Consider the following 24,894-nt stretch of genomic DNA (forward strand, 5'->3'; position numbering starts at 1 on the left):
TCAAACAGGCACTCAAAGTAGCTTATAGAAGCAAAGAAGAGTTCTACAGAGGATCGCAAAAATATCCGGGCCAATTCAGAGTAAAAAGTCAGACAGTTGAATGCTGTAGCCAGTGTAAAGATAGGGTGGCTAACTGCCCAGATGTATTTCCCTACTTGAATACTTATAATTTTGCACTCTTAGTATAACTCCTGTCATTTGATGGAAAAGTTAAAAATCCAAGAATTCCTTGGCAGTCCAGTGGTTAGGACTTTGTCCTTTCACTGTGGAGGGGCCAAGGTTCAACCCTCTGGAAGGGGAACTAAGATCCTGCAAGCCATGCGATATGGCACAGTAAAGTAAATAAATAAATAGATTTTTTAAAATGTTGAAAATCCAGTGCAGATACAATAGCAAAAATATGAATCATCAGGAACCTTTTGGGGAGAGGTAGCGTTTATAAATATAAGTACTATGATTACAGATACCAATGCAAGTATCTGTGATCATTCTGCTAAACATATATAATAAATATATTCCTCTAGTAATTTCATAGAAACCAATCATATCATATATACCTTTATATAAAAGTTTCTATATTTGCACAATTCCTAGTATATTTTTAACTCCTCAAATATATTTGGGAATCACACCAGACCATAAGACTCTGAAGAATTGAAGAATTTATCAGCCTGATGAGTCAACATACATGAACACAGAACTTTGGTTTTATTCAGCAAGCATGTCATAAAAATTTTTTTTGGTTTACAATGTGAGGTAGATGAAGTCGATTGTAATCATAAATAAAGGTGAAATCAGAAACTTGACAATTCTATTAACAGGAATATTTTTCAAAAAACTAAAGTCACATTATCACACTGGGCCTCACAGTTCTGATCCTACATACTTTTTACTCCCCCTCTAGAGAGTCTAACGTGGAGTCACTGGGTATACCATAGATGATGCTGATGTTAAATATGGCCTTGCAAATTAAAAAAAAAGTAATCCACTTGCAAAGATAAAATAATGCTTTCATTTTGCTTAATTGTCTATTTGTTATAACTTATTTTATTTTCATTTTTAAATACTAATAAGAGATCAAAAGAAAAGCATCTTTAGTTGATTTAAGTATGGTTCTAACCAACCATAATCAAAGTATTACAAAACTAAGACAGACAGCCTGGACTTGAGCCCTTCTCTTTTACTTAAATATTTTGAACTGGTTACCTCATTTCTTACATGAGAAAAATAATAACAATATCTACTTCACAGAGTTTTTGTTGAAGACTAAGAAATAATGTAGATCTGAATATAGGTTTATAAAACTGGAAAAAAATATATGAATTCATTGAGTTATCATCAAGTAATAATTCTGCCTGAAAGACAAGCTAGTCAACATACAGTGTAGCAAATATGCCTCTTTATGTATCTCTTAATTAAAATGTTTAATTAAATAAGCATTCATCTAAATATACTGTGTAACTACTGAAGTCTTCCCTTTTAACAATTTGGAGGTAAGAATAATTAATATATTTTATAAACAAGAGTAATAGCCCACTTTTATGTTTAAGACAGATTTTTCTCATACTTTTCAATCTTGCTTTAACAAATATTTTGTTCAATCAACAAAACATGTATGTGTTTCCAGTTAAACTTTATGAACAGACCTTAATAGAAGAAAGATATTTACTAAATTTCTAAGTTAACTCTAAATCTTTTCTTTTCTCTTATTTGGTTCATTCAATGCAAACACAATAACAGTGTAATATATTCTTTCTCAGTGGTGAATAATAAAGTACCATTTTGCTTTCTCTACACTCATTACCTGAATGAGGCTTTAGACAGAACCAAATATAGTTACAATATCAAACACAACAATCAAAGGTAAAATACTTTCAACAAACCATACCTAGTAATAAGAACTGCATTATCGTGGTGGGCAATCCCATTTTCTGGAATGGTGTTTCCATCACTTTGGTGGGAGAGAATGGATTTCTGCCATTTACAGAAGCTATCGAGGGACTTGTCTGCATGGTGGTTTATCTCCAAGTTTGGCTGCAATACAACATGCATACCAGAAATGTTCCAAACAAATTACTAAGGTCAGTTGTTAAAACTTTTGAAGACTAAAGTGGGACTATAATTAGACATAGTGGTTTCTAGGAATAACCTCTTGCCAATTTTCATCTCTTTCATATCTGGCCTAGAATTAATTTAGTGTATTATTGAACAGATATTCTTTCCAGTTTCAACTTTAAAGATAATGTGAATATATGTGATTATCAGCCTACAAAACCAACCAAAACCACTGTTACAAGGTCTGCCATACAAATGCACATCTTTATACTGAAACATATAGCTAACACACATATATACATTTTGTACATACGAGATATATTCTTGTAAACTATTTCAAATTTGCTTAAAATATTAAGTGCTTAGAGCTGAAAGTCATATTCAGCTAGTACTTTCTTAGAATAGCAACAATAAAATATACTTTTTAATATTTCTACAGTCTGTCTGTTAAGAGTTTTAGACTTATAAACTAATTCATTCTTACCTGATCTTCTGTGAGAACAATTAAACGGGCCACTATAATATTCACAACGTTTCCTAGGCTGGAATCACGGTAAAGTTTGGCAACCTGACCTCCAGAAAATAAGAAAAGACACAAAGTCAGACAAAAATCACAAAGTGATTGTTCAATTTTTTTAGAGTGGTAGAACAATTTTTCATCAAATTAACCACTGTGTGTATAAAAAGGTATTCTTTTATCTCATATCACTTAGAACTCTACCCTCAAGACATCTTAGTAAAAGGTTTGTTATACAAATCTACTTCAAGAAAAATTTTCTTCTAAAGATGAACTACAACATAGTAACTAAGAGGGTGAGTCAATCTAAATGAATAATAAAATAACCTTTAAATTCATCTTCTGTAGAACTGAAACACTAATAGATAAATTCTAACTTTCGATGAGCTAGTTCTTAAAATTATTTCACAATAAAAATCCATGACCTTAGTCAAAAATCACAACAAATTATTAAGTTAAAAAATTATATAGAGGGATCAAACTTACAATATTCATCACACTCAAAATGTAATGTTCAATGTCTTTGCGGCCATGGTAGCCCACCATCATTTTGTCTGCCACTACTAGGGTCTCCACAAACCGCTCAATGCTTACTGATCTCTTCTGTCTCTGGTGGATATGTGTGCCATTATTTGGTAGTGAAGAAGGAAAAGCAGATGTCTCATTCAACCACCAAGGTTTGCCACTTCTTAGGAGGTCTACAATAAAAACAATTACATAGTTCACATAGGTTAACTAATTTAACCTACTTATTCATAGAACTTTCATGCAGACATGCTTCTCAAATTCTCTAACATATTAAGATTTTTCAAAGTGAGGGAAGGGGATGAGGAAATGCAGCAGTGAAAAAATTAAACTCTTGAAATTTTTCAAAATAATCTTATCTGAAAAAATTAATAACATTAAACTGTTCATGAAAACAAAATAAATCTAATAGTTAACTTTAAAAAAGGAATCTTCAAATAATCAGTTCATATTTTTCCAGTGAGTGATTATGTCATAATACTTTTAAATTTTAAATCTATACTTTAAAACATCATTTCAAGTTGTTTAAAAAGCAACTATTAAGCATTAACTTTCTAAACAGCCTAAGACAGTTCTGATGAAGAATATTAATATTGCAAAAATCTATTCCTAAGATGTTCTGCAAGCATTTATTTTAAAATAAGATGCTTTTATTAAACTATTTTAAATAGAGCAATTTTAATGCTTTAGATAAAGACCCTGACTCAATGGATATGAGTTTGAGCAAACTGGGAGATAGCGAAGGACAGGGAAACCTGTCCTACAGTTCATGGGGTCGCAAAGAGACAGACATGACTTAGTGACTGAACAACAACAAATGCTCTAGAAATCTCAGTTCAAAAAAGATAATTATCTTTTTCATTTAGTTTCACAGTCTAGAACTCTTCATCCTGACAAAGTATCCAATATATTCCTTTTCCAAACTCTAGAGGTAAATGGGATTAGAATCAGAGTTGAAAGACAATGATTCCAACATGACTCACTTTGAACCAGATTTCAGTGTGGATTGTAGCTTTTCTTTTGATTTCTAGATATTTGGTCCTTCAGCACAGAGGCCTTTTAGTACTATGGCATTTGTAAACACTTGCTAACTTATATTCATCTTCATTTAGTAAACTTGAGCAAGTACAGATCCTTTGTACACATTTTCTTTTTCTTTTAAGGGAAGATTTTTAACTATAGATTCATTCTTTTTTATTATTATTATTTTGGCTGTGCAGGGTCTTCACTGAGGCTTGTAGGTTTAGTTGCCTCACAGCATGTGAAATCTTAGTTCCCCCGACCAGGGATTAAACCTGTGTCCCCTGCCTTAGAAATGCAGATTCTTAACAGCTGGACCACCAGGGAAGTCCCTATATACCCCACTTTTGGATCCTCAGACTGAACAGGAAATCTTTCTAACCATCACTTATCGAAAAATTTAGTGAGGAAAAATTAGAGTAATCTACTTGATAAAAAGTAGTGGCATTACTCTCTTTTCAGCTTTTCCTTTTTAAAAATGACTTTGAGAGAAGTTATAAATTTTAAGAAATAAGAGAAATAACCACAGGAAGTATCAGTCAAATACTTTGAAACTCAAATAAATTAAATGAGTATCTATTCCTAAAGGTCAAGAAAGACAGAAACATTCTACTTCTTAATTCAACAGCATATACCCAAGACAGTCAGTAAGTATTCCTCTATGTACATTGTGGCAGACACTCTTAAGGTAGTTCCCATAACCGCCTGTGTCCTTATCTCCTCCCTTGAGTATGAGCTGGAACTGTGACTAGCTTCTAACAGAAAACAGGAAAAATGATAAGATGTACATGATTATGTGTATATGCCTACATATCTACGTTATATAATATTGTAGCATCTCTCTTACTACAGTTGTTCCCTTGCTGACTTACAGGAAGGAACCAACCAAGTTGGTAAACTGTACATGCTGAGGCACTGCAGGTGGACTCTGGCAGACAATAAGCCAAAACTAAAGCTTTCAGTCATATAACAGCAAGAAACTGAATGCTGCCAACAACTATGGGAGTGAGGAAGTGAATTCTTCCCCAGTAAAAACTCTGGATGAGAACCCAGGCCTGGTTGAGGCTAAATAAATAACCTATCCATACACAAACTTCTGGTCCACAGAAAACGCAAGATAATAAAAGTATATTGCTTAAGCCATTGGGTTTGTGGTAATATCGATATGAGACAGCCAAAATCTTTTCTGCATTAATATTACTCCCAATTTCTCTTGCTCAGTCTTTTGTGATCATGAAACCACTCATGCATTCAAATCATGCTTAGTTTTCTTCTTCCTCTGGCTGGACAGCTTAAAGGTCTAAACACAGGACAGAATTTCCATTGTTTTTATCATTTTCACTTCTCATTCAATTTCTCCTTATTTTCATTTAAAGTATTATATAAAGAATTAGACATAATTGGGCAAAATAAACATTAGCAACAGTGTTTCTCATTTTATAGCGTTTAGCATAAGGTAACTTTTGTTATTGCCATTTTCACAACTTTCAACTTTTAGGGCTTTTAAATGTTAGTTTGCTTGGCTACTGCTCCATCAGAAATATATATTCACAATGTCCTTGATGGACATTCATAAATGAAAAAATGTAACCCTTAAAAGACTTGTAGTCTGATAAATATATGTAATAAACAATGCATGTATTCTGAATGAATAAAATTTAAAGATTAATTAAAATCTCTCCCATGTGATTAGATCATTACAAAACATTATCTACATTTTACAATTGTAAACTAACTGCTTAACATTAAGTTAAATGATTTGTAATCAACATCCTTTTTAGTGTGAAGTAGAATACACAACTGACTTGTTTTGTTTCAAAACAGAGATAAGTAGTTTTTCAAATGATATTCATTACATGTGGCTTGCTCAGTGTAATCCTGGATTACACTCAATCCTGGATTGAGTATAGAATGTTAAAGAAAACATTCTTCCACAAACATATATTGTACAATGAAGAACTTTACCCCCAAAGCCAAATACATAGCTCTCTTCGTTATCTAAAGTAGAATTTTAAGTTTTTGATCAATATCAAAACATTTTTAATATATACAGCCATGCAAAATTATCTCATTGATCTGCTTTATTTTTCATTACTACTTCTTGACAGTTGGCCACGTAGTTATTTGTTTATTTAAATGCATATTTAGTAACTGTCTCTCCTCACTGGGCTTCCCTTGTGGCTCAGACGGTAAAGAGTCTGCCTGCAATGCAGGAGACCTAGTTTTGAATCCTGGGTGGGGAAGATCCTCTGGAGAAGGAAATGGCAACCCACTCTGGTATTCTTGCCTGGAGAATTACATGGACAAAGAGCCTGGTGGGCTATAGTCCATGGAGTGGCAAAGAGTCGGACACAACTGAGTAACACTCTCCTCACTAGAATATAAGATTCCAGGAAGCACGAACTTTTTCTGCTTTATTTGTTGCTGCATCCCAGCACTGAGAATAGTCTTGTGCATGCATGACAAATGAGTATTTACTTAATATATATTAGTAGATAATGCAGGTATAAAGACATATCTGTATGAACATACTATAAAAGCATTCAGTTATCTCTGGGTAGTGGTATAAGAGCAACTTCTTTTTTTTCTTTTCACCCTGTATTTTCTAAATTTCTACAAAGAACAGACATTTCTTTCACAAAAAGTTTTCTTTTTAATTTTTAAAAATTTAATACAGTTCAAATTAATTTGTGTGGTTCATTTTAGCTCCTTCACTGTCAAACCTAGGGGCAAGGACTGCTTCTTTTCCTTCTCTTTGTCTGAGAAGATGAAGGTATAAAGGTATCTGCTGCATGGAACTTTAAACTTTGCATTATCCTTATTTTTCTTGATCTTGACAGATCTGGTGTCCCTTCACCTGGCTGTGAGCAGAAAGTCCTTGATTTCCTAAATTTGGTAAGGCATGGTGACTAAGCGCAGGGAGCGGGACCTGACCTGAAAGACTCACTTTGAGCTCCATAAAAAGTTTTTTAATCAACAGCTTAAATCTAACTAGAATGGGAAAATCTATATTTTAATTTGAGATAAATATACCCACTGTCAACAGTTTTTATATATTTTAATATAAACTTGAATTCCTGATAACAGGCAGTGTATACCTGTAAATGCACATCTCACTTTACTGAACTATACCATTGAACTAGTATTAAAATTAACATCAGTAGTTCTTAACCAGACATTTCTCAAACCTATTAAATGCAAAATGCTTTTTTCCCCAATAATATCTAGTGACATATCCATGGAATTTAGGGAACTACTACTACTACTATATTCCCACTATTGGGATGCCAGTGGGAAGGTGTGTAAGCCAGAATTAGGAGACAAACCTGACAAAAGACAGAAATGGACAAACCTGGAGATAGAAAGACTAGATAGAAACACATGACAATGGTCTAAGCAAGAGATAATGAGGGTTCAAGCTACATGGACCAGTGTTAGAGGTAGCAGAAACGGCTAATGAAAGGATGCATTTAAAAGCAAAGACCATTTGGGAAACAATTTCCATAATCTAGGGAAAGAGATTGTAGAATATAAAAATCTTCTCCCAAGAGGACAGAATTTTATGATAATAAAAATAGAATTGCCTGATTCATGTCTCAACCATTGAAAAATAAACGTCAATTATTAACAAAATAGGCACTGCAAAAGTTGATAATTTGAATCTCAGATAGTTAAGAGATACTTTTCAGAATATGAAATTTTTAAATGTTTTTGCAAAGGTGATCTTTACAATCATGATGTGGAGAATGTCATGTTAAGGAAAAAATGGTGGGAAAGTTATATCACAATAAACAGCTAAATATGTGAATCCTGCTTTTTAAAGAATTTATATAAGGTTGTCACTTAAGCCCTAAATTTTGTTAACTATAAGATAAATAAATGATTCCCATACTGTTTAGTTTCATTATTCAATCCAAAGACAAATCAAACTTTTTTTCATTATTTACTATGATGTTGTATTTCATCTCTCAGGTAGATTCACTTTAAGTGATCTTTTTTAGGACCAATTATTCTTGACCAATAAGAATCTCCCACAATTAAAAGCCTCAGAAATTACTCAGGAAGAGAGTATGGAGAACAAGAACAGTAAGCTGAGGAAAGAATTCCAAAGAAAACTTGTACTTGAAGCAGAAGAAAAAAAGCCTATGAAGGATACAGAGAAGAAACAGAGGATGATGCATTCACTAACTTGCAAGGTAAACTATTCCACTTTTACAGATCTACCTGTTACTGGTTGGTGAATTCTTCTTTGTATTAAGCTGAAAGCTGTCTCTGAAATACTCTGCTCCTACTTCCAGCTACCAGAACTGTATACATGGAACAAATCTACTCTTTTTTAAAATATAGTGTCTCAAAGGTCATCCCAGTAATAATGATGGCTGCTGCTACTGGACTGAGTAACTAATGTTTGCTGAGAGGAGTACTCAGAGGGTTGGGTAATTTGTCCACAAATATGCCACAGCCCATGTTCTTTCTACTATAGTATGCTATATCCTCTATTTCTCCAAGTTCCTAATCTTTAGACTAAATAGCCTCCTAGCCCCTTACCTCTAGTCTTTCTCTTCTGCCCAATTCAGTCTCCATAAGGCTGCCAGAGTAAGCTTTTTAAAACCCAAATCTAATCATCTCATTTTCACTGCATAAAACCTTTCAGTGGGATAGCAGTACACTTAAGATAAACAAGTGCTACTGCTAAGCCACTTCAGTCGTGTCCTTCTGTGCGACCCCATCCCTGGGATTCTCCAGGCAAGTACACTGGAGTGGGTTGCATTTCCTTCTCCAATGCATAAAAGTGAAAAGTGAAAGTGAAGTCGCTCAGTCGTGTCCGGACTCTTCGCAACCCCATGGACTGCAGCCTACCAGGCTCCTCCGTCCATGGGATTTTCCAGGTAAGAGTACTGGAGTGGGGTGTCATTGCCTTCTCCTAAGATAAACAAACTCTTCAACAAAGTTTACAAGCCTTTTGTGACCAGGCCACTTCTTTACAGTTTCACCTCTCACAAGCACTCACCCCAAACCACTATGAATCTCACCCCTTCTCTCCAATCCATATTCTAATATCCAGTTATATCAACTGTCAGTTTCAGGAATGTGATGTTTTCTCTTTTGGTTTACAACCTTTGTAAATGTTATTCCTTTTATATGGAACACTCTACCCATTACTCCCTCAGCTTAAAATTCACTTCCCCCGTGAAGCCTTCTTTAACCACTGAAGTCTAGGTTTGTTGTCTCTCTTATGTATCTCCATAGTACCTGAACTAACACTATTTTTGAATACTACCTTTAAGACTCTTCAAGTTTTATTCAAGTGTTTAGATTCTTATATCAGGCAAACCAAACAGCAAAGAGTACTACAGAACACCTGTGCATGACAGCTGTAACTATTACCTGGATAAAATAAGGTTTCCCCTTCAAAGAAACAGGTTTCCCTAGTGGCTCAGACAGTTAAGAATCTGCCTGCAATGCAGCGTTCCATCCCTGGGTCGGGAAGATCCCCTGGAGAAGGGAATGGCTACTCGCTCCAGTGCTCTTCCCTGGAGAATTCCATGGACAGAGAAGCCTGATGGGCTACAGTCCACGGGGTTGCAAAGAGATGGACATGACTGAGCAACTAACACTTTCAGAGAAAAAAAATACCAACTTTTACAGAGACTTGTATTTTACAGGCTTCTTAAAAAGCTTCCAAAATTGACTTGAAATTATTGACAGGCGACATCTTTTAAGTAAACTCTGGATATTATCATCCTAACTACTCAAATTCCTATTTATCTTTTATTATTAATCTTACCATATGTGCCAGAAGAAAGTGGCAATACAAGACTATACTTTCTAAAAGCCACACACTCACCCGAGACCCCACAATGAGAGTGATCATATAGATGCCTTTGCTGAAGGGTAGACTTCTTGTAAATGACATGAGGATGGCCATTTTCATAACTAAAATGTTTGGAATCTGCTGTGGTATTCTTTAATGGTTCAATAAAATATTCTTCATCTTCTGTAGCAATAACACCATGCTAAAAGAAAAAGAAGCAAAGAATTTAAGAAGAAGAATCATTTTAAATATTAATTACTACTACTGCCAAGAGTCAAAAATAAGGTGATAACTCTCCAAAAAGGAGGCTAAAACACATGTATTTTGCTATTCTTTAAAAAGGATGCTTAAATACCTTTACATGCTTTGCCTTGTACTAAGCATAAAACATAAATTATTTCCTCCAATCTTCCCAATAACAAAGTGAGATAGTAGAGATCTCTGTATGTTCGTGTGGTGCATGCTCAGTCACTCAGTTGTCTGACTCTTTGCAACCCCATGGACTACAGCCTGCTAGGCTCCTCTGTCCATGGGATTTTCCACTCAAGAATAGTGGAGTGAGTTGCCATTACCTTCTCCGGCTTTATATATTCACTAAGACTAATTTCCTTTCCAAATTGTGCACACAACTTAACTAAATCATATGTGCTTAGGTACGTCGAATTGTGCTTTATAGTCGAATTGTGCTTTATAGTCGAATTGTGCTTTATAGTCGAATTGTGACCAATAGAAAATAGGCAGAGCATATATGACTTTCAGGCCAAGCCCCTATGAGCGTCTCCACTGGAATTCTCCACTCTTTCTAAGAGAAAACCTAGGAAAAGTGGAAGCCAAAAAAGAACTTGGGTCCCTAAGACACCTCATGGAAAGCTGTCCAGTCTAGACACATATACGGGAGAAATAAACTTTTATTGTGATAAACTTCTCATATTTAAAGCTCTATGTTACACCAATATATATGTCCTTAATTCATATACATGCCATACATCTCCATTTTGCAGATGAAGTACTAGGTTCAGAGGTTAAGAACCTGTCCAATATTAGACAGAGGTAAGTGAAGGAGCTGGCAGTCACACAAAGCTCTGCTCTTATTTGCAATATTATATTGACTTACATCTGTTTACTTAGTCAAGTCCTACTTAGCTCAGTCATCATTTTTCTTTAAAACGTCTTTGAGCCCAACTGGAGTAGCTTCACTCTTCTGAACTCCAAGAGAGCTTACTGTTGGTATCATTTATGCTTAATTAATTCAACACTGCATTGCTACATCTCAAGTCTTGAATCAATTTTTAACTTTTCAACTGCATGTTTTCTTTTCCCAAGCATACTATGTGCTCTCTTAAACAGAGATTGGGACACTTCTTATCTCTCCAATCCCCATCTATTAAATGCTGGAAAAGGGTTTCTTGTATCAGTTACAGGCAAAGAAAGTGTTCCATATGTAGTATATATAGCAAAAAAAAAAAAAAAAAATAGCTGATTAAAATAAATGTGATAGTAAGTTATCTGCATCAGAAACAAGAACTTCCAGCCTTGTCTAACAGTGTTTTCCTAAGAATGGCACATGTAAGGACTGTTCTTAATCCAACTAATTTACCCTGTAACATTGGATAAAACACAAACTGAGCGTATTTCCTCAGCTGGAAAAATGAAAGGGTTGCTGTAAATTAGTGCTTTTAAAACAGCACTCTAGGGAGCCCTAAGGGTTCCAAGGAAGTGCCTTCAGGAGATTGCCACAGACAACAAAGGGAGACCTACATGGCTTGGATTGCTAGGCTTAGGAATCAGCTGTGCTTTATTAATCTATATATTAAGTTTCCACATAACATTTCATTTGAGAAAAGAATTTTGCTGCTTTAAAAAGAAAAAGAAAAAAGCTGAAAGCCTCTGGTGCAGATAATCTCTAAGATCCCTTTGAATACAAACCTCTATGATTCTGTTTAGGGAAATTCATGCTAAGTACCACATGCTAGAAGAGAAAAATAAGACATAATCAGAGCTACTCTAATTAATAGATGAAGCGGGCTGTCACCTACATGAAATGAGCTAAAAGAAATGAGTTAAAGAAGAGAAGCAAAAAGCAAGTGAAAAAGGGAAAGATATACCCAACTAAATGCAGAGTTTCAGAGAATAGCAAGGAGAGATAAGAAGCCCTTCTTAAACAAATAATGCAATGAAATATAGGAAAATAGAATGAGAAAGACTAGAGATCTCTTCAGAAAACATGGAGACAACAAGGGAGCATTTCATGCAAGGATAGGCATGATAAAGGACAGAAATGGCAGGGACCTAATAGAAGCAGAAGAGGTTAAGAAGAGGTGGTGAGAATACACAGAATAACTAAACAAAAAAAGGTCTTAATGACCCAGATAATCATGATGGTGTAGTCACTCACCTAGAGCCAGACAACCTGGAGTGTGAAGTTAACTGGGCCTTAAGAAGCATTACTACAAACAAAGCTAGTAGAGGTGATGGGATTCCAGCTGAGCTATTTCAATTCCTAAAAGATGATTCTGTTAAAATGCTTCACTCAATATGCCAGCAAATCTGGAAAACTCAGCAGTGGCCACAAGACCGGAAAAGGTCAGTTTTCATTCCAGTCCCAAAGAAGGGCAATAACAAAGAATGTTCAAACTATTATACAATTGCACTCATTTTACATGCTAGCAAGGTTATGCTCAAAATCCTTCAAGCTAAGCTTCAGGAGCATGTGAACTAAGAACTTCAAGATGTACAAGCTGGGTTTAGAAAAGACAGAGAAACCAAAGATTAAATTGGCAACATTTGTTGGATCATTGAGAACACAAGGGAATTCCAGAAAAACATCTACTGCTTTATTGACTACACTGAAACTTTTAACTGTGTGGATCACAACAAACTGTAGAATTCTTAAAGAGATAAGAATATCAGACTATCTTACCTGTCTTCTGAGAAATCTATATGCAGGTCAAGAAGTAACAGTGAGAACCAGACATGGAACAATGGACTGGTTCCAAAATGGGAAACAAGTACATCAAGGTTGATTGTCACCCTGCTTATTTACTTCTACGCAGAGTACAGCATGCCAGACTCACAAGCTGGAATCAAGATTGCCAGGAAAAATATCAACAACGTCAGATATGCAGATAATACCACTCATGGCGGAGAGTGAAGATGAACTAAAGTGCCTCTCAATAAGGGCGAAAGAGGAGAGGCAAGTGAAAAAGCTGGCTTAAAACTCAACATTCAAAAATCTAACATCATGGCATCCAGTCCCATCACTTCATGGCAAATAGAAAGGGAATGGTGGAAACAGTGACGTATTTTATTTTCTTTGGCTCCAAAATCACTGTGGACAGTAACTGTAGTCATGAAATTAAAAGGCACTTGTTCCTTGGAAGGAAAGCTATGACAAATGTAGACAGCATATTAAAAACAGAGATATCACTTTGCCGACAAAGGTCCATGTAGTCAAAGCTATGGTTTTTCCAGTAGTCACATATGGATGTGAGAGTTAGACCAGAAGTAAGGTTTAGTGCCAAAGATCTGATGCTTTCAAATTACACTCGAGAAGACTCTTGAGAGTCCCTTGGACTGTAAGGAGATAAAACCAGTCAATCCTAAAGGAAATCAACAGTGAATATTCATTGAAAGGACTGATGCTGAAGCTGAAGCTCTAATACTTTGACCACCTGATATTGAAGAGCCCATTCATTGGAAAACACCCTGATGCTGGGAAAGATTGAGGGCAGAAGGAGAAGGGGGTGGCAGAGAATGAGATGGTTAGATAGCATCACTGACTCAATGGATAGGAATTTGAGCAAACTTCAAGAAATAGTGAAGCACAGGGGAGCCTGGTGTGCTGCAAACCACGGGGTCACAAAGAGTCGGACACAACTTGAGACTGAACAACAATAACGCAAAAAAACAAAAAAGCAGCCTAGTCACTTCACATCATTTTCACTATTGTTGGCTTTATTTAAGGATATTAGTCCCTAAATTAAATAGAAATACTGACAGGAATGCTTCCCTGGTGGCTCAATGATAAAAACATCTGCCTACCAATGTAAGAGATGTGGGTTCAATCCTTGACTTGGGAAGAACTCATGAACAAGGAAATGGCAACCAACTCCAGTATTCTTACCTAAGAAATCTCATGAATAGAGGAGACTGGCCCTCTACAGTCCATGGGGTTGCAAAAGAGTCAGACACAACTTAGCGAGTAAATAACAACAACTGACAGGAATAACAGAATAGGCCACTAACAAATCCTAATATGTTCAAGCTGGTTTTAGAAAAGGCAGAGGAACCAGAGATCAAATTGCCAACATCTGCTGGCATCATCAAAAAAGCAAGAGAGTTCCAGAAAAACATCTATTTCTGCTTTATTGACTATGCCAAAGCCTTTGACTGTATGGATCACAATAAACTGTGGAAAATTCTGAAAGAGATGGAAAATACCAGACCACCTGACCTCTTGAGAAACCTGGATGCAGGTCAGTAAGCAACACTTAGAACTGGACATGGAACTACAGACTGGTTCCAAATAGGAAAAGGAGTACGTCAAGGCTGTGTATTGTCACCCTGCTTATTTAACTTATATGCAGAGTACATCATGAGAAATGTTGGGCTGGATCAAGCTGGAATCAAGATTGCCGGGAGAAATATCAATAACCTCAGATATGCAGATGACACTACCCTTATGGCAGAAAGTGAAGAAGAACTAAAGAGCCTCTTGATGAAAGTGAAAGAGGAGAATGAAAAAGTTGGCTTAAAGCTCAACATTCAGAAAACGAAGATCATGGCATCCAGTCCCATCACTTCATGGCAAATAGATGGGGAAACAGTGGAAACAGTGGCTGACTTTATTTTTCTGGGCTCCAAAATCACCACAGATGGTGATTGTAGCCATGAAATTAAAAGACGCTTAATTCTTGGAAGGAAAGTTATGACCAACCTAGGCAGCATATTAAAAAGTAGAGACATTACTTTGCCAACAAAGGTCCATCTAGTCAAGGTTATGGTTTTTCCAGTGGTCATGTATGGATGTGAGAGTTGGACTGTGAAGAAAGCTGAGTGCCGAAGAATTGATGCTTTTGAACTGTGGGGTTGGAGAAGACTCTTGAGAGTCTCTTGGATTGCAAGGAGATCCAACCAGTTCATCCTAAAGGAGATCAGTCCTGGATGTTCATTGGAAGGACTGATGTTAAAGCTGAAACTCCAGTACTTTGGTCACCTGATGCGAAGAGCTGACTTATTTAAAAAGACCCTGATGCTGGGAAAGATTGAGGGGAGGAGGAGAAGGGGACGACAGAGGATAAGATGGCTGGATGGCCTTACCAACTCAAAGGACGTGCATTTGGGTGGACACCAGGAGTTGGTGATGGACAGGGAGGCCTGGCATGCTGCGGTTCATGGGGTCGCAAAGAGTCAGACACAACTGAGCAACTGAACTGAACTGAAACCCTAATATCTGATTATGAATTACTTTACCAAGAAGATTAACAAAGCAATAAAAAACTGAGCAAGTCTCCTGAAGAAAAGAGGGTGCATGCAGAAGGGAGGGATTATATAAGACATTTTGATAAGCATGAAGTGTAGGAAGCAGAGTCTAGATGCTGGACTGTGGGTAGATGTCAAAAACAAGAAACTCAAGCTGCTGGAGAAAAACAGTCAGAAACCTGGTAAATAAAATCTCTAATTTCAAGAAGGTAAAGGTCCTGGAAGAAAATCCAGAAATCTGATGTGTTAAGTAGTCTGTAAAATGTTTATACACATTATCCCATTTAGTCTTAGTATCTCTATAAAGTAGGTACTACTATTTGGCAGATAAGAAAATTATATTGAGCAAAGTTCAGTAACATTCACTCAACTATCTTTGAAATGAAGTCTTAGTCACTATATTATAATGCCCTTAGTCTGAGGGTTGCTTTTAACTTCATCTATTTATTTAAAAAGTATGCTTTGAGAGCCTACCACATGACAGGTACTGTTCTAGGTGGTAGGAGTACAAAAGTGAAAAAAGAGTTTTGGCCCTTTCATGAAGCTTATATTCTTTGGGGAAGAACTTGAAAAAAAGTCATTCATTCATTATATAAATAAATGACCAATCAGGTAGCAAGAAATATCAAAAAGAGAAATAAAGCAGTAAGAGGAGAGAAAGTAATCAGAGGACAGAGAGAATTATACAAACTATTTAGGATGGTCAGGAACATCCTCTATAATAAGGTGGCATTTGAACAGAAACCAGAATAAAGTGAAGGAGTATGCCAGACATCTTAGAAAAGAGCCAATCAGACAGTGGGAATGGCAAATGCAGAAACAACAGGACAGAAGCATGCACACAGTATTTGAGAAGGAGCTCTGTGGATAGTGGGAGGGAAAGGGGAAAGGATTATGTGCTGGAGGTCAGATGATGGGAGTCTCCTCCTTTCCCTGACATGCCAGTCCCTCCAAAAACCCCAAGGCTCATCCCCTGGATTCCATTCCCCATATGGTTAGGTTCATATGGTTTCATCACATTTTGTGATCTCATCTTCTACTTCCCCCTTCACCATTTAAAAAACTGCGATTATATCCTCTCAAACTCAAGGTCAATTACATATAATTGATATATACCCTCTGCCTCATCTGTGAATGTTAATTTCATCATATTCAAACAAAAGCCTGAATCTCCCTAAATAACATTTTTCCTTCCCTGTAATCTGGAATGGTGGCTACTTTCTCTCCTACATGCCTCCTATTGGACCTGGAGGGAGGGTTAAGATTTCTTGTACTCAATGTCATTTCTAAGCAATTATCACCCTGTTCTCAAAAAAAAAAAATTCCATACCCTTCAAATCCCATACCATCACCTTTTCCCTCTACAAGTACTAGACAACTACTGACGCAAAGTCACTTTCATCACTCCTCAAAGACCTTAGCTTCTGGATCATTGTCACTCACTGCAATGCCATTCCTGAATAATTGTTGACTTGAGTATTTTCTTATATCATTGGTTCTTAATATTTGTATTTGTGTATGTGCTCTGAATCCCTCTGGAGGTCTAGGAGAGAAGCCACTGATAAATTCAATTATTGGTCTTCAGTCTACTCTTATTTTGACTCAGCAGCATATTTCCCTTTAAATATTTCCCTCTATTAGCTTTTAGGATATTTGCCTGGTTTTTCTTCAGCCTTCTTGCTCCACTGTTCTTAGATGTCCCCTCCACATCTTTTTGATCTCCCTAACCTCTTGGAGCACCCAAAGGCTCAGTCCTTAGACCTCTAATTTATTCTATATATACTATCTCAAAGCAAGTTCATATTACCTCCTGGCTTTAAATGCCATATATATAGATAGATACAGATACATAGATAAGATTATTCCCAAAATAAGTTCACAACTCACATCTCTCTCCTAAACTCCAGGCTTGCATATCCAGCATCCTATATAGTATCTCAAGTTCAACATGTGAAATTATGATATATAAAACCCCCCAACCTAGTACCCCTACAGCTTTCCATCTCAATTAATACCTACATCTTTCTCATCTCATTGATGGCTGCTATTAATATATTCTAGTTGCTCAGGCCCCAAGCTTGGAATCATCACTGATTCTTTCCTTACTGTGTTCTCTAAAGCCTAACATCTGCCCCCAGTTCTCTTTCTAACTTCACCTTCCATTACTCTTGCTCTCTCTCACTTAGCTCTAGCCATGGTAATCTTGGTGTTCCTCAAACACTCTCAAATCAGACCTTTGTATTTAAAGATTTCCACCTGGAAATCTTATCTCTCAGATGTCATCATTCCTTTTCTTATTCCTTTTAAGGTCTTAAGTAAATATTTTTTCTACCTTAGAACTTATCACTATCCAACATATTGATTCTTACTTACTTAATTGTGCATCTCCTCCACTAGAATGCAAGCTATATGATTACATGGATTCTTGTTTTGCTCACTGTTGTACTCCTATCACCTAGAACAGTGCCTCTTACATGATAAGTACTTATAATCATTTGATGAATGGATGAATTGATAATGAAAAATGTAGAGGCAACTGTGAATATAACTAAATGAACAGAAAGTCTAATGCGGTAGTTAGTCTTTTCTAACTGTGTGTATAGTATTTAGTATCTTAGAGAGATAAAAGAAAATAAGTTTTCATGAAGTAAGAACAAAATACGAAGAAAGAAACAATCTGGAAAAGATCTGTTAAAAATAAGAAATATGACTGCTATAATTTTTAAATAAATTAAAGAAAAAGAAAGCAAAAGTGGGAAAATTTCATAGACCTTAGAACAAAAATGAAAAAAGTGGGGGGTAGAAAAAGGAGAACCAATTACAGAATGGGATGGTGGGGGACAAGGAGAGAAAGTTACTAAGAAATTTTTTTTTATATACCTCTCAGTTGAAGGAGAGTCTTTAAATTGAAAGTGCTTATCAAATACAAAGTCGGAGTAAGGACAGAAGACACACAGCTCACCACATTATTATACAATCCCTGAAACAAAGAGGATAAAAAGAAAAGCATACCATTTTGAAGAAAGAAAAACTTTTAAAGAAAAGAAAAAGAAGTAGACTTTTATCTGCCACCAAAATAAATCAGTGCTAATTTTTAAATCTTTTCCTAAGATATAAAACCACAGAGATAAGTTTGATACCTCATATTTGCCTTTTCCAATTCTACCATCCATGGTCCTAAAGGAAAACTATTTTTGAACCTAGAATTCTATATATAGCTAAATTATTAACCAAACAAGAGGGCAACATAAAGTCACTTTGAAACAGGCAAAGACTCAGAAATTTTACTTCTCAGGCACATTTTCTGAGATAATTACTTAACAATGTTCTCCAACAAAACAAGTATACAAATTCTGTAAACAAAAAGAAAATGTGGAACTAACCTAGGAAAAAAGAAACCCCAAGATCTTGAGCTATTACTAGCTTAAGAAATTGATTAACCCATATACTCCAAGAAAAATACCTCCAGAGAAGAATGGAATATATTTCAAGCAATAGATACAAGGGCTAAGGAAATGGATGAGTGGTATAAGCACTGTAAAATTGAAATTATGGGTAAGGAAATATGATTAGAAGGCACCAATAATCTCCACATTGAAAACTATTTTATATAGAACAATTAAAAACAAAATTTGTTAGAAAGGACCTTAGAAAAATGGGATTTTAGAAAAACTTATTTATATATTCCATTTGATTAAAAATGTAACATGATATAGGGCTTCCCTGCTGGGTTAGATGGTAAAGAATCCGCCTGCAATGCAGGAGACTCAGGTTCAATCTCGGGTTGGGAAGATCCCCTGGAGAACAGAATGGCTAACCACTTCAGGATTTTTGCCTGGAGAATTCCATGGACAGAGGAAGCCTGGCAGGCTACAGTCTATGGGGTCACAGAGTTGGACACATTTTAAAAATAACATGATGTAAAATAAGAATAAACGTGAGAATTACTAAAACTGGTGAATAAAAGTGTGATGAGGAAGGATAATTACATAGTATCTGCTCACAAATTCCTTATTAGTTGCCAAAGAGAAATGGAAACTTCAGTTATAAACCTGGTAGACCACCCCTAAATCAAGAAATCAAAGTGAATCAACACCACACAGTTTCAATAGGAAGCAAAGTAAAACAGGTGCTAAAAGTGAAAGTGAAAGTCGCTCAGTCAGGTCCGACTCTTTACGACCCCTACAGTCCACGGAATTCTCCAGGGCAGAATACTGGAGTGGGTAGCCATTCCCTTCTCCAGGGGATCTTCCGAACCCAGGGGTCAAACCCAGGTCTCCCGCATTGCAGGCAGATTCTTTACCAGCTGAGCCACAAGGGAAGCCCAAAACAGGTGCTAATGAATAGGAAAAAAAAGAGAACGAGAGACACAGAAAGTTTCAATGAGGATGAAAAATGGATGAGTGACACTCTGCTATTCCCTTAAGTACAGATTCCCTTTAGAACCTTCTTCTCACCTTTGCCTTATCAACGTCTTTCACCATTCCATCAGCAGTCACTTATATCAGCAACTCTCAAATTATTTGTTTCCGGAATAAAATTCTTTTCTAAATTTCAAAGCTATATTTTCCAAAAGCCAACTAGAATCTTTAACCTTTATTTCTTCAGATTCTTCACATTTACTATATCAAAATCATTATCTTCATCTTCCTTTAAAATCTAGCATTCCACTATCATGACTTTTCTCTATTAGTAAAATTCATATACAGCCCCATCCAAAAGTGAAATCTCAATCATCTTCAATTGCTTTCTCTCCTCCATTTCACATCCAATTCAATGATATTTCAATTTTTTAAAATATTATTAAATATCCACTATGTACTATATGCTAGGGAAGAAAAATCAATAAGACACAAATCCTATAAATTTTCTCCCCCAAATGAGGTTCAAATTCATTCTATCTGCTCCATTCCCAGTGCCATAGTCTTGGTATAGACCTTCATTATCTCCTATACAATCTAACTCATCTTCGTATCTCCACTCACTCCTCTTCCCTCAACTTTCACAGTGGAATTAGCTTTTTCCCTAAATCTCAGATATGTTCATTTGACCACCGTGTTAAAATGATCAATGGCATAATTAATGTTAATGCCAAATTTAAAGAGCTTGGTTAATGACTAAGAACAGTATTTTTCTATCATATTTAACAGCAAATATCATAAGTTTTAAAATATTTTAGATAATTTATTCAAAAAGAGGAATCTCTTTTGTATATAAAGTTTAAAGTTGCTTAGAGACAAAGAAACTAGTGATGAATATATTCAATGTGTCTATATTATAGGAATTAACCCAAATACTAAAATCTAAGTAATCATTTTGACTTATTAACATTACAGAAAATTGACATTTGAGCAAATTCTTATATATACCTATAGCAAAAATTTTTCTCCACTATGTAGTTCTTAATACTTCTTTGAAATTTAAAACCTATCTAAACTCAACTCCATACACTTTTTTATACTGAAATAAGATTGAGGATATGGATATGATAGAATAAGGGAAAAAAACAGCTTCTGAAAATGTGAGTTGAGCATCAAAATGTCTGTACTCTTTTAAACCAATAAAGCTTTAACAGAACATCTACACTAGCCTGAAAAGCAGTAGATGAAGTGTGAAATATAGGAAGTAGAAATGGAAGAATGTCTTTGTTCTACAATCATTACTATGTGCAACCTTGAACTGTGTATTTACCATTAGACTAGAATGGACTTAAATGCCCAGCATAGAACCTATACTCTTGAAATCCAGTTTCAGGATAAAATAAGATTATCAATTACCAGATAAATGTAGGAAAAAAATATTTTCTAAAGAGACATTGATTGATACATAAGATTTTGCTTCAAGGACTTATAAACTTAAATAGGTCATAACTAATTTTAAGTTATGTTGATTACCAGAGAAAGACACGAAAGAAACTTAAAGAGGTAATCAGTGTCATGGTTTCCTGCATAATACAAATACATACATACACACAATACCCTTAAGTTCCTCATCAATGACTGAGTTTTGTCTATGCATTAAGCATATAGTATTTGATCAGAAAAATATAACTCTAAAAGGAAATGAGAGGTTTCATTCACTCCTCTACTAATAATACAGGGTTTTAAAAATTGTTCCTACTTTGAAAGTTCAATGCAAACATTATGAAAAAGATTATCAAAAGCAAAGGCAATAGAAATAACAAAAGTTTTAGAATGTTTCCTTCCCTAGATAAACCATATAAATATATTTGTGTATATTATTAATCTGAGAAAAGACATTTACATTGTGAATTTATTTCCCCATCAGAAATTTAAAATTATAACATCTACTTACCAACCCAACACAATTGCTTAAAGCCACTTTAGTTGTACTACGTTGATCTTGCAAGTATCCTGTGTAATGACAGTTGTCTAAAAAATCATGCTTCCACTGGGGTCCATCTTTTCCCCAATATTCTACTGTAAAATGTTTGGACACAAAATCTGTGTTGAGAGTCAAGTTTAGGTGAAAGTGCTTGCCATAGGCTGAAAGTTTAAAAAATAACTTAGATACTGCCTGTTGTGGATCAATAGGGTCCATACTCCGTCTTCTCCTGGAGTGTTTATCATTTTTCACAGTAAAGCTGAGAAAAGCTCCATTTTGATCAACTCTTATTGGAATAGTTAGCTGGTAGTGTTCTAGATAAGTCAGGAATTCCTCTTTGTAATCACAAGGCAGAAAATCCAGAAAAAACACATGGAAGAAAAGAAAATTTAACAGATCAAAGAAGTAGCAGTATAAGCAACTATATTCCTTAAAACTATGCATCATTATATGTGAAGTATGGGAAAACATATTAAGCAAAAATGAAAAAGCAAAAGTTTAAAATCTCAAGATGAATTAAGTTCCAAATATTCCATTCCTTAAAAAAGTATTTTAAAGTTTTTTGAAAGGCGCTTTTTTTTTAAATTTAATTTGAAAACATGAATTCTAAGAGCTAAATTCTACAATACATAAGAATATTGGTAAAAGTACACATATGAAAAACAAAAGAATTTCATTCAGATAAAATGTTATGAAAGTTACCCAAAAGAGTACACAGAATCTCTACAATCTTGTCGAACTTTTTAAAAAAATTATCAGTCACAATGTAAAATACAGCAACCACTTTGGAAAACAGCCTGGCAGTTCCTCAAAAAGTTAACCATAGAACGACCATCTGACCCAGCAATTTCACTCTCAGGTATTTTTACAAGAGAAATTAAAACATACATCCACACAAAAACTTGCACAAAAATGTTCACAGCAGCATTATTCATAATAACTAAAAGTGGTAAATAACCCAAATGTCCATCAATTGATAAATGAATGAATGGATGAATAATATGTGATGTATTCATACAGCAAATTATTGTACAATAAAAAGGAATACTAAAACATGTTATGACATGAATGAATCTTCATAACAGCCTTCATAATCAAAGTTCATTATCTAATACTATAAAAACCCTAGGCTAAATGAAAAGAACCAGTCACATATGATCCATTTATATAAAACATACAGAACAGGCAAACCTCTATGTGACAAAAACAGACCAGAGGTTGCCTAGGACTGGGGATAAGGTGGTTTGGAGAGAAGTGGGGAGTGACCGTTAATGAGTTCAGAGTTTCTTTTGGGGTTGATAAAAATGTTCTAAATTTGATTGTGATGATAGTTGTACGACTCTGTGAGTAACTATAAACCAAGGAATTGTATACTTTAAATGGGTGATTATATGGTATGTATATTACAGTACAGCTGTTTAAAAATTATTAGATCGATATAAAATTCAGAAGACTATTAAATATATTTCCCTCACTTAGATGCACTAAATATTACCAATTTACCTTCTTAACCATATCTTCTTTTAGCTAAGTTTATCCCTAAGGCAGAACCAAATGTCTGCACACTGCTTCACTGTCTAAATATGAAGTTCATCCACAAATATAAACTCCCATGAAACCATGACCAAATGGAAAAAAATTTAAAAATAATACTTATTTCACTTATAAATAACAGTTTATATTAAATGCTATGGCTTTGTTGATTTGAGAGCCACATTTTGTACATATGGACTTCTTAGATATATATATCAATCCATAATGGTCCTGAAAATCTGGCTTATCAGGACAAAAAAAAAAGATCTGTTACTATACATTCATGGGAGGACAATTCAAAAACGTATGCTTTCAATAACTCTTTAAGATTTGGACTGGTCTGTGGAAAACAAAATGATCTTCATTTCTAGGACCTCTGGTAACATCTTTTCTATGACAAAAAGTTCAATTTTATGGACTAAAATTATGGGCTTCCCTTGTGGTTCCATTGGTTAAGAATCCACCTGCAATGCGGGAGACCTGGCTTTAATCCCCAGGTTGGGAAGATCCCCTGTGGAAGGGAAAGGCTACCCACTCCAGTATCCTGGCCTAGAGAATTCCATGGACTGTATAGATCACGGTGTCGCAAAGAGTCTGACACAACTGAGCGACTTTCAAACATGGATTAGAACTTGACAAGTTGAACTTCTTCTAATTCTTTTATCTAGCTTCTAGTCCTTAGATCAGAATTCTTAAGTTTGGAAACACATCTTTATATTCAGGGTCCACAAGGATCTTATGTCAGAATTTGGTTTCTATTCTTCTATAGCAATAACTTTTGGATTCCTTTTGAACATGATCTTTACTGTAAACCCTGACAATGAGTATATCAGTAAAGTTAAGAATCAGAAGAAGAGGCCAGGGTCTTCTAAGGAAGACCAGTCAACTCTAAAATGCACTAGATGTTAAATACTAGTAGGAAAAGTTAAAAGACTATTATAGTCATGAACATTGCTGAAACTAGCACTGAATTGACACAGTAGGTCTCTGCTCCTACCATTATACATCTCAAAGAAAATGTTCATTCAACTAAATATTCAGAATCTTTCCTTGTTAGATTAATAGCAATATTTTTTTGTCAGTTTCAAAAGCAGGAATCCTACCTTGAGAACTGTATGAAAGCCTGTAGTCACTATGAAATTCCGATGAAGCCATGACGAGGCTCAAAATCCAGGTCAACGTCTTCCACAAAATTTCCATAATTTAGAAAACTGGATGATTTTTTAGAGGGCTACCTATGTTCTAGAGAGTCAATACCATACCAAAATCGAAGCATAACAATTTTGTTTCTTTACAACTTCTTGCAGATTAGTTATTAGATGTTCCACTATTTAGCAGGTATTTTTTCCCAACATCTCGTACTTGCTTCAATATTTGGATTCATTTTCTCAATCCAAAATGAAAAAAAGAATGATGGAAATTTTCATAAGCAGGGCATTAGGCTGAATAGTCACTAAAGTATGGCCATTTTTTAACCTAGAAAAAAAAAATTAAGGTTAATTGATAAACATTCTGAATGGACAGATCAATACTGCAGAATGCTTGCCAAAGGACATATACTACAAAATTACATAATTAAATCAGACCACTGTTGTCCTTCATA

At 35.2% G+C, this 24,894-nt stretch overlaps 1 protein-coding gene and 1 pseudogene across 6 annotated transcripts in view; both read right to left on the reverse strand.

The window, feature by feature from the left end:
- ADAMTS6 (ADAM metallopeptidase with thrombospondin type 1 motif 6) overlaps positions 1 to 24,894 on the reverse strand; it is a 288,202-nt gene that overhangs the window by 249,719 nt on the left and 13,589 nt on the right. For all 6 annotated transcript variants that reach the window (XR_011491254.1, XM_070476750.1, XM_070476751.1 and 3 more), the window contains exons 2-7: positions 24,395 to 24,767; positions 21,729 to 22,093; positions 9,966 to 10,134; positions 3,059 to 3,270; positions 2,540 to 2,623; positions 1,889 to 2,034 (exon numbers count right to left, since the gene is read on the reverse strand). Coding sequence is in view for 5 of the 6 variants with exons in the window: in XM_070476750.1 (XP_070332851.1) it covers positions 1,889 to 2,034; positions 2,540 to 2,623; positions 3,059 to 3,270; positions 9,966 to 10,134; positions 21,729 to 22,093; positions 24,395 to 24,491 (1,073 nt within the window). In the remaining variant the exon portion in view is untranslated. The remainder of the gene's footprint in view (positions 1 to 1,888; positions 2,035 to 2,539; positions 2,624 to 3,058; positions 3,271 to 9,965; positions 10,135 to 21,728; positions 22,094 to 24,394; positions 24,768 to 24,894) is intronic.
- On the reverse strand, positions 6,659 to 7,021 carry LOC110148398 (large ribosomal subunit protein eL38-like; annotated as a pseudogene).

Source organism: Odocoileus virginianus, chromosome 14, assembly GCF_023699985.2.
Source record: "Odocoileus virginianus isolate 20LAN1187 ecotype Illinois chromosome 14, Ovbor_1.2, whole genome shotgun sequence".
Classification (NCBI taxonomy): domain Eukaryota; kingdom Metazoa; phylum Chordata; class Mammalia; order Artiodactyla; family Cervidae; genus Odocoileus; species Odocoileus virginianus.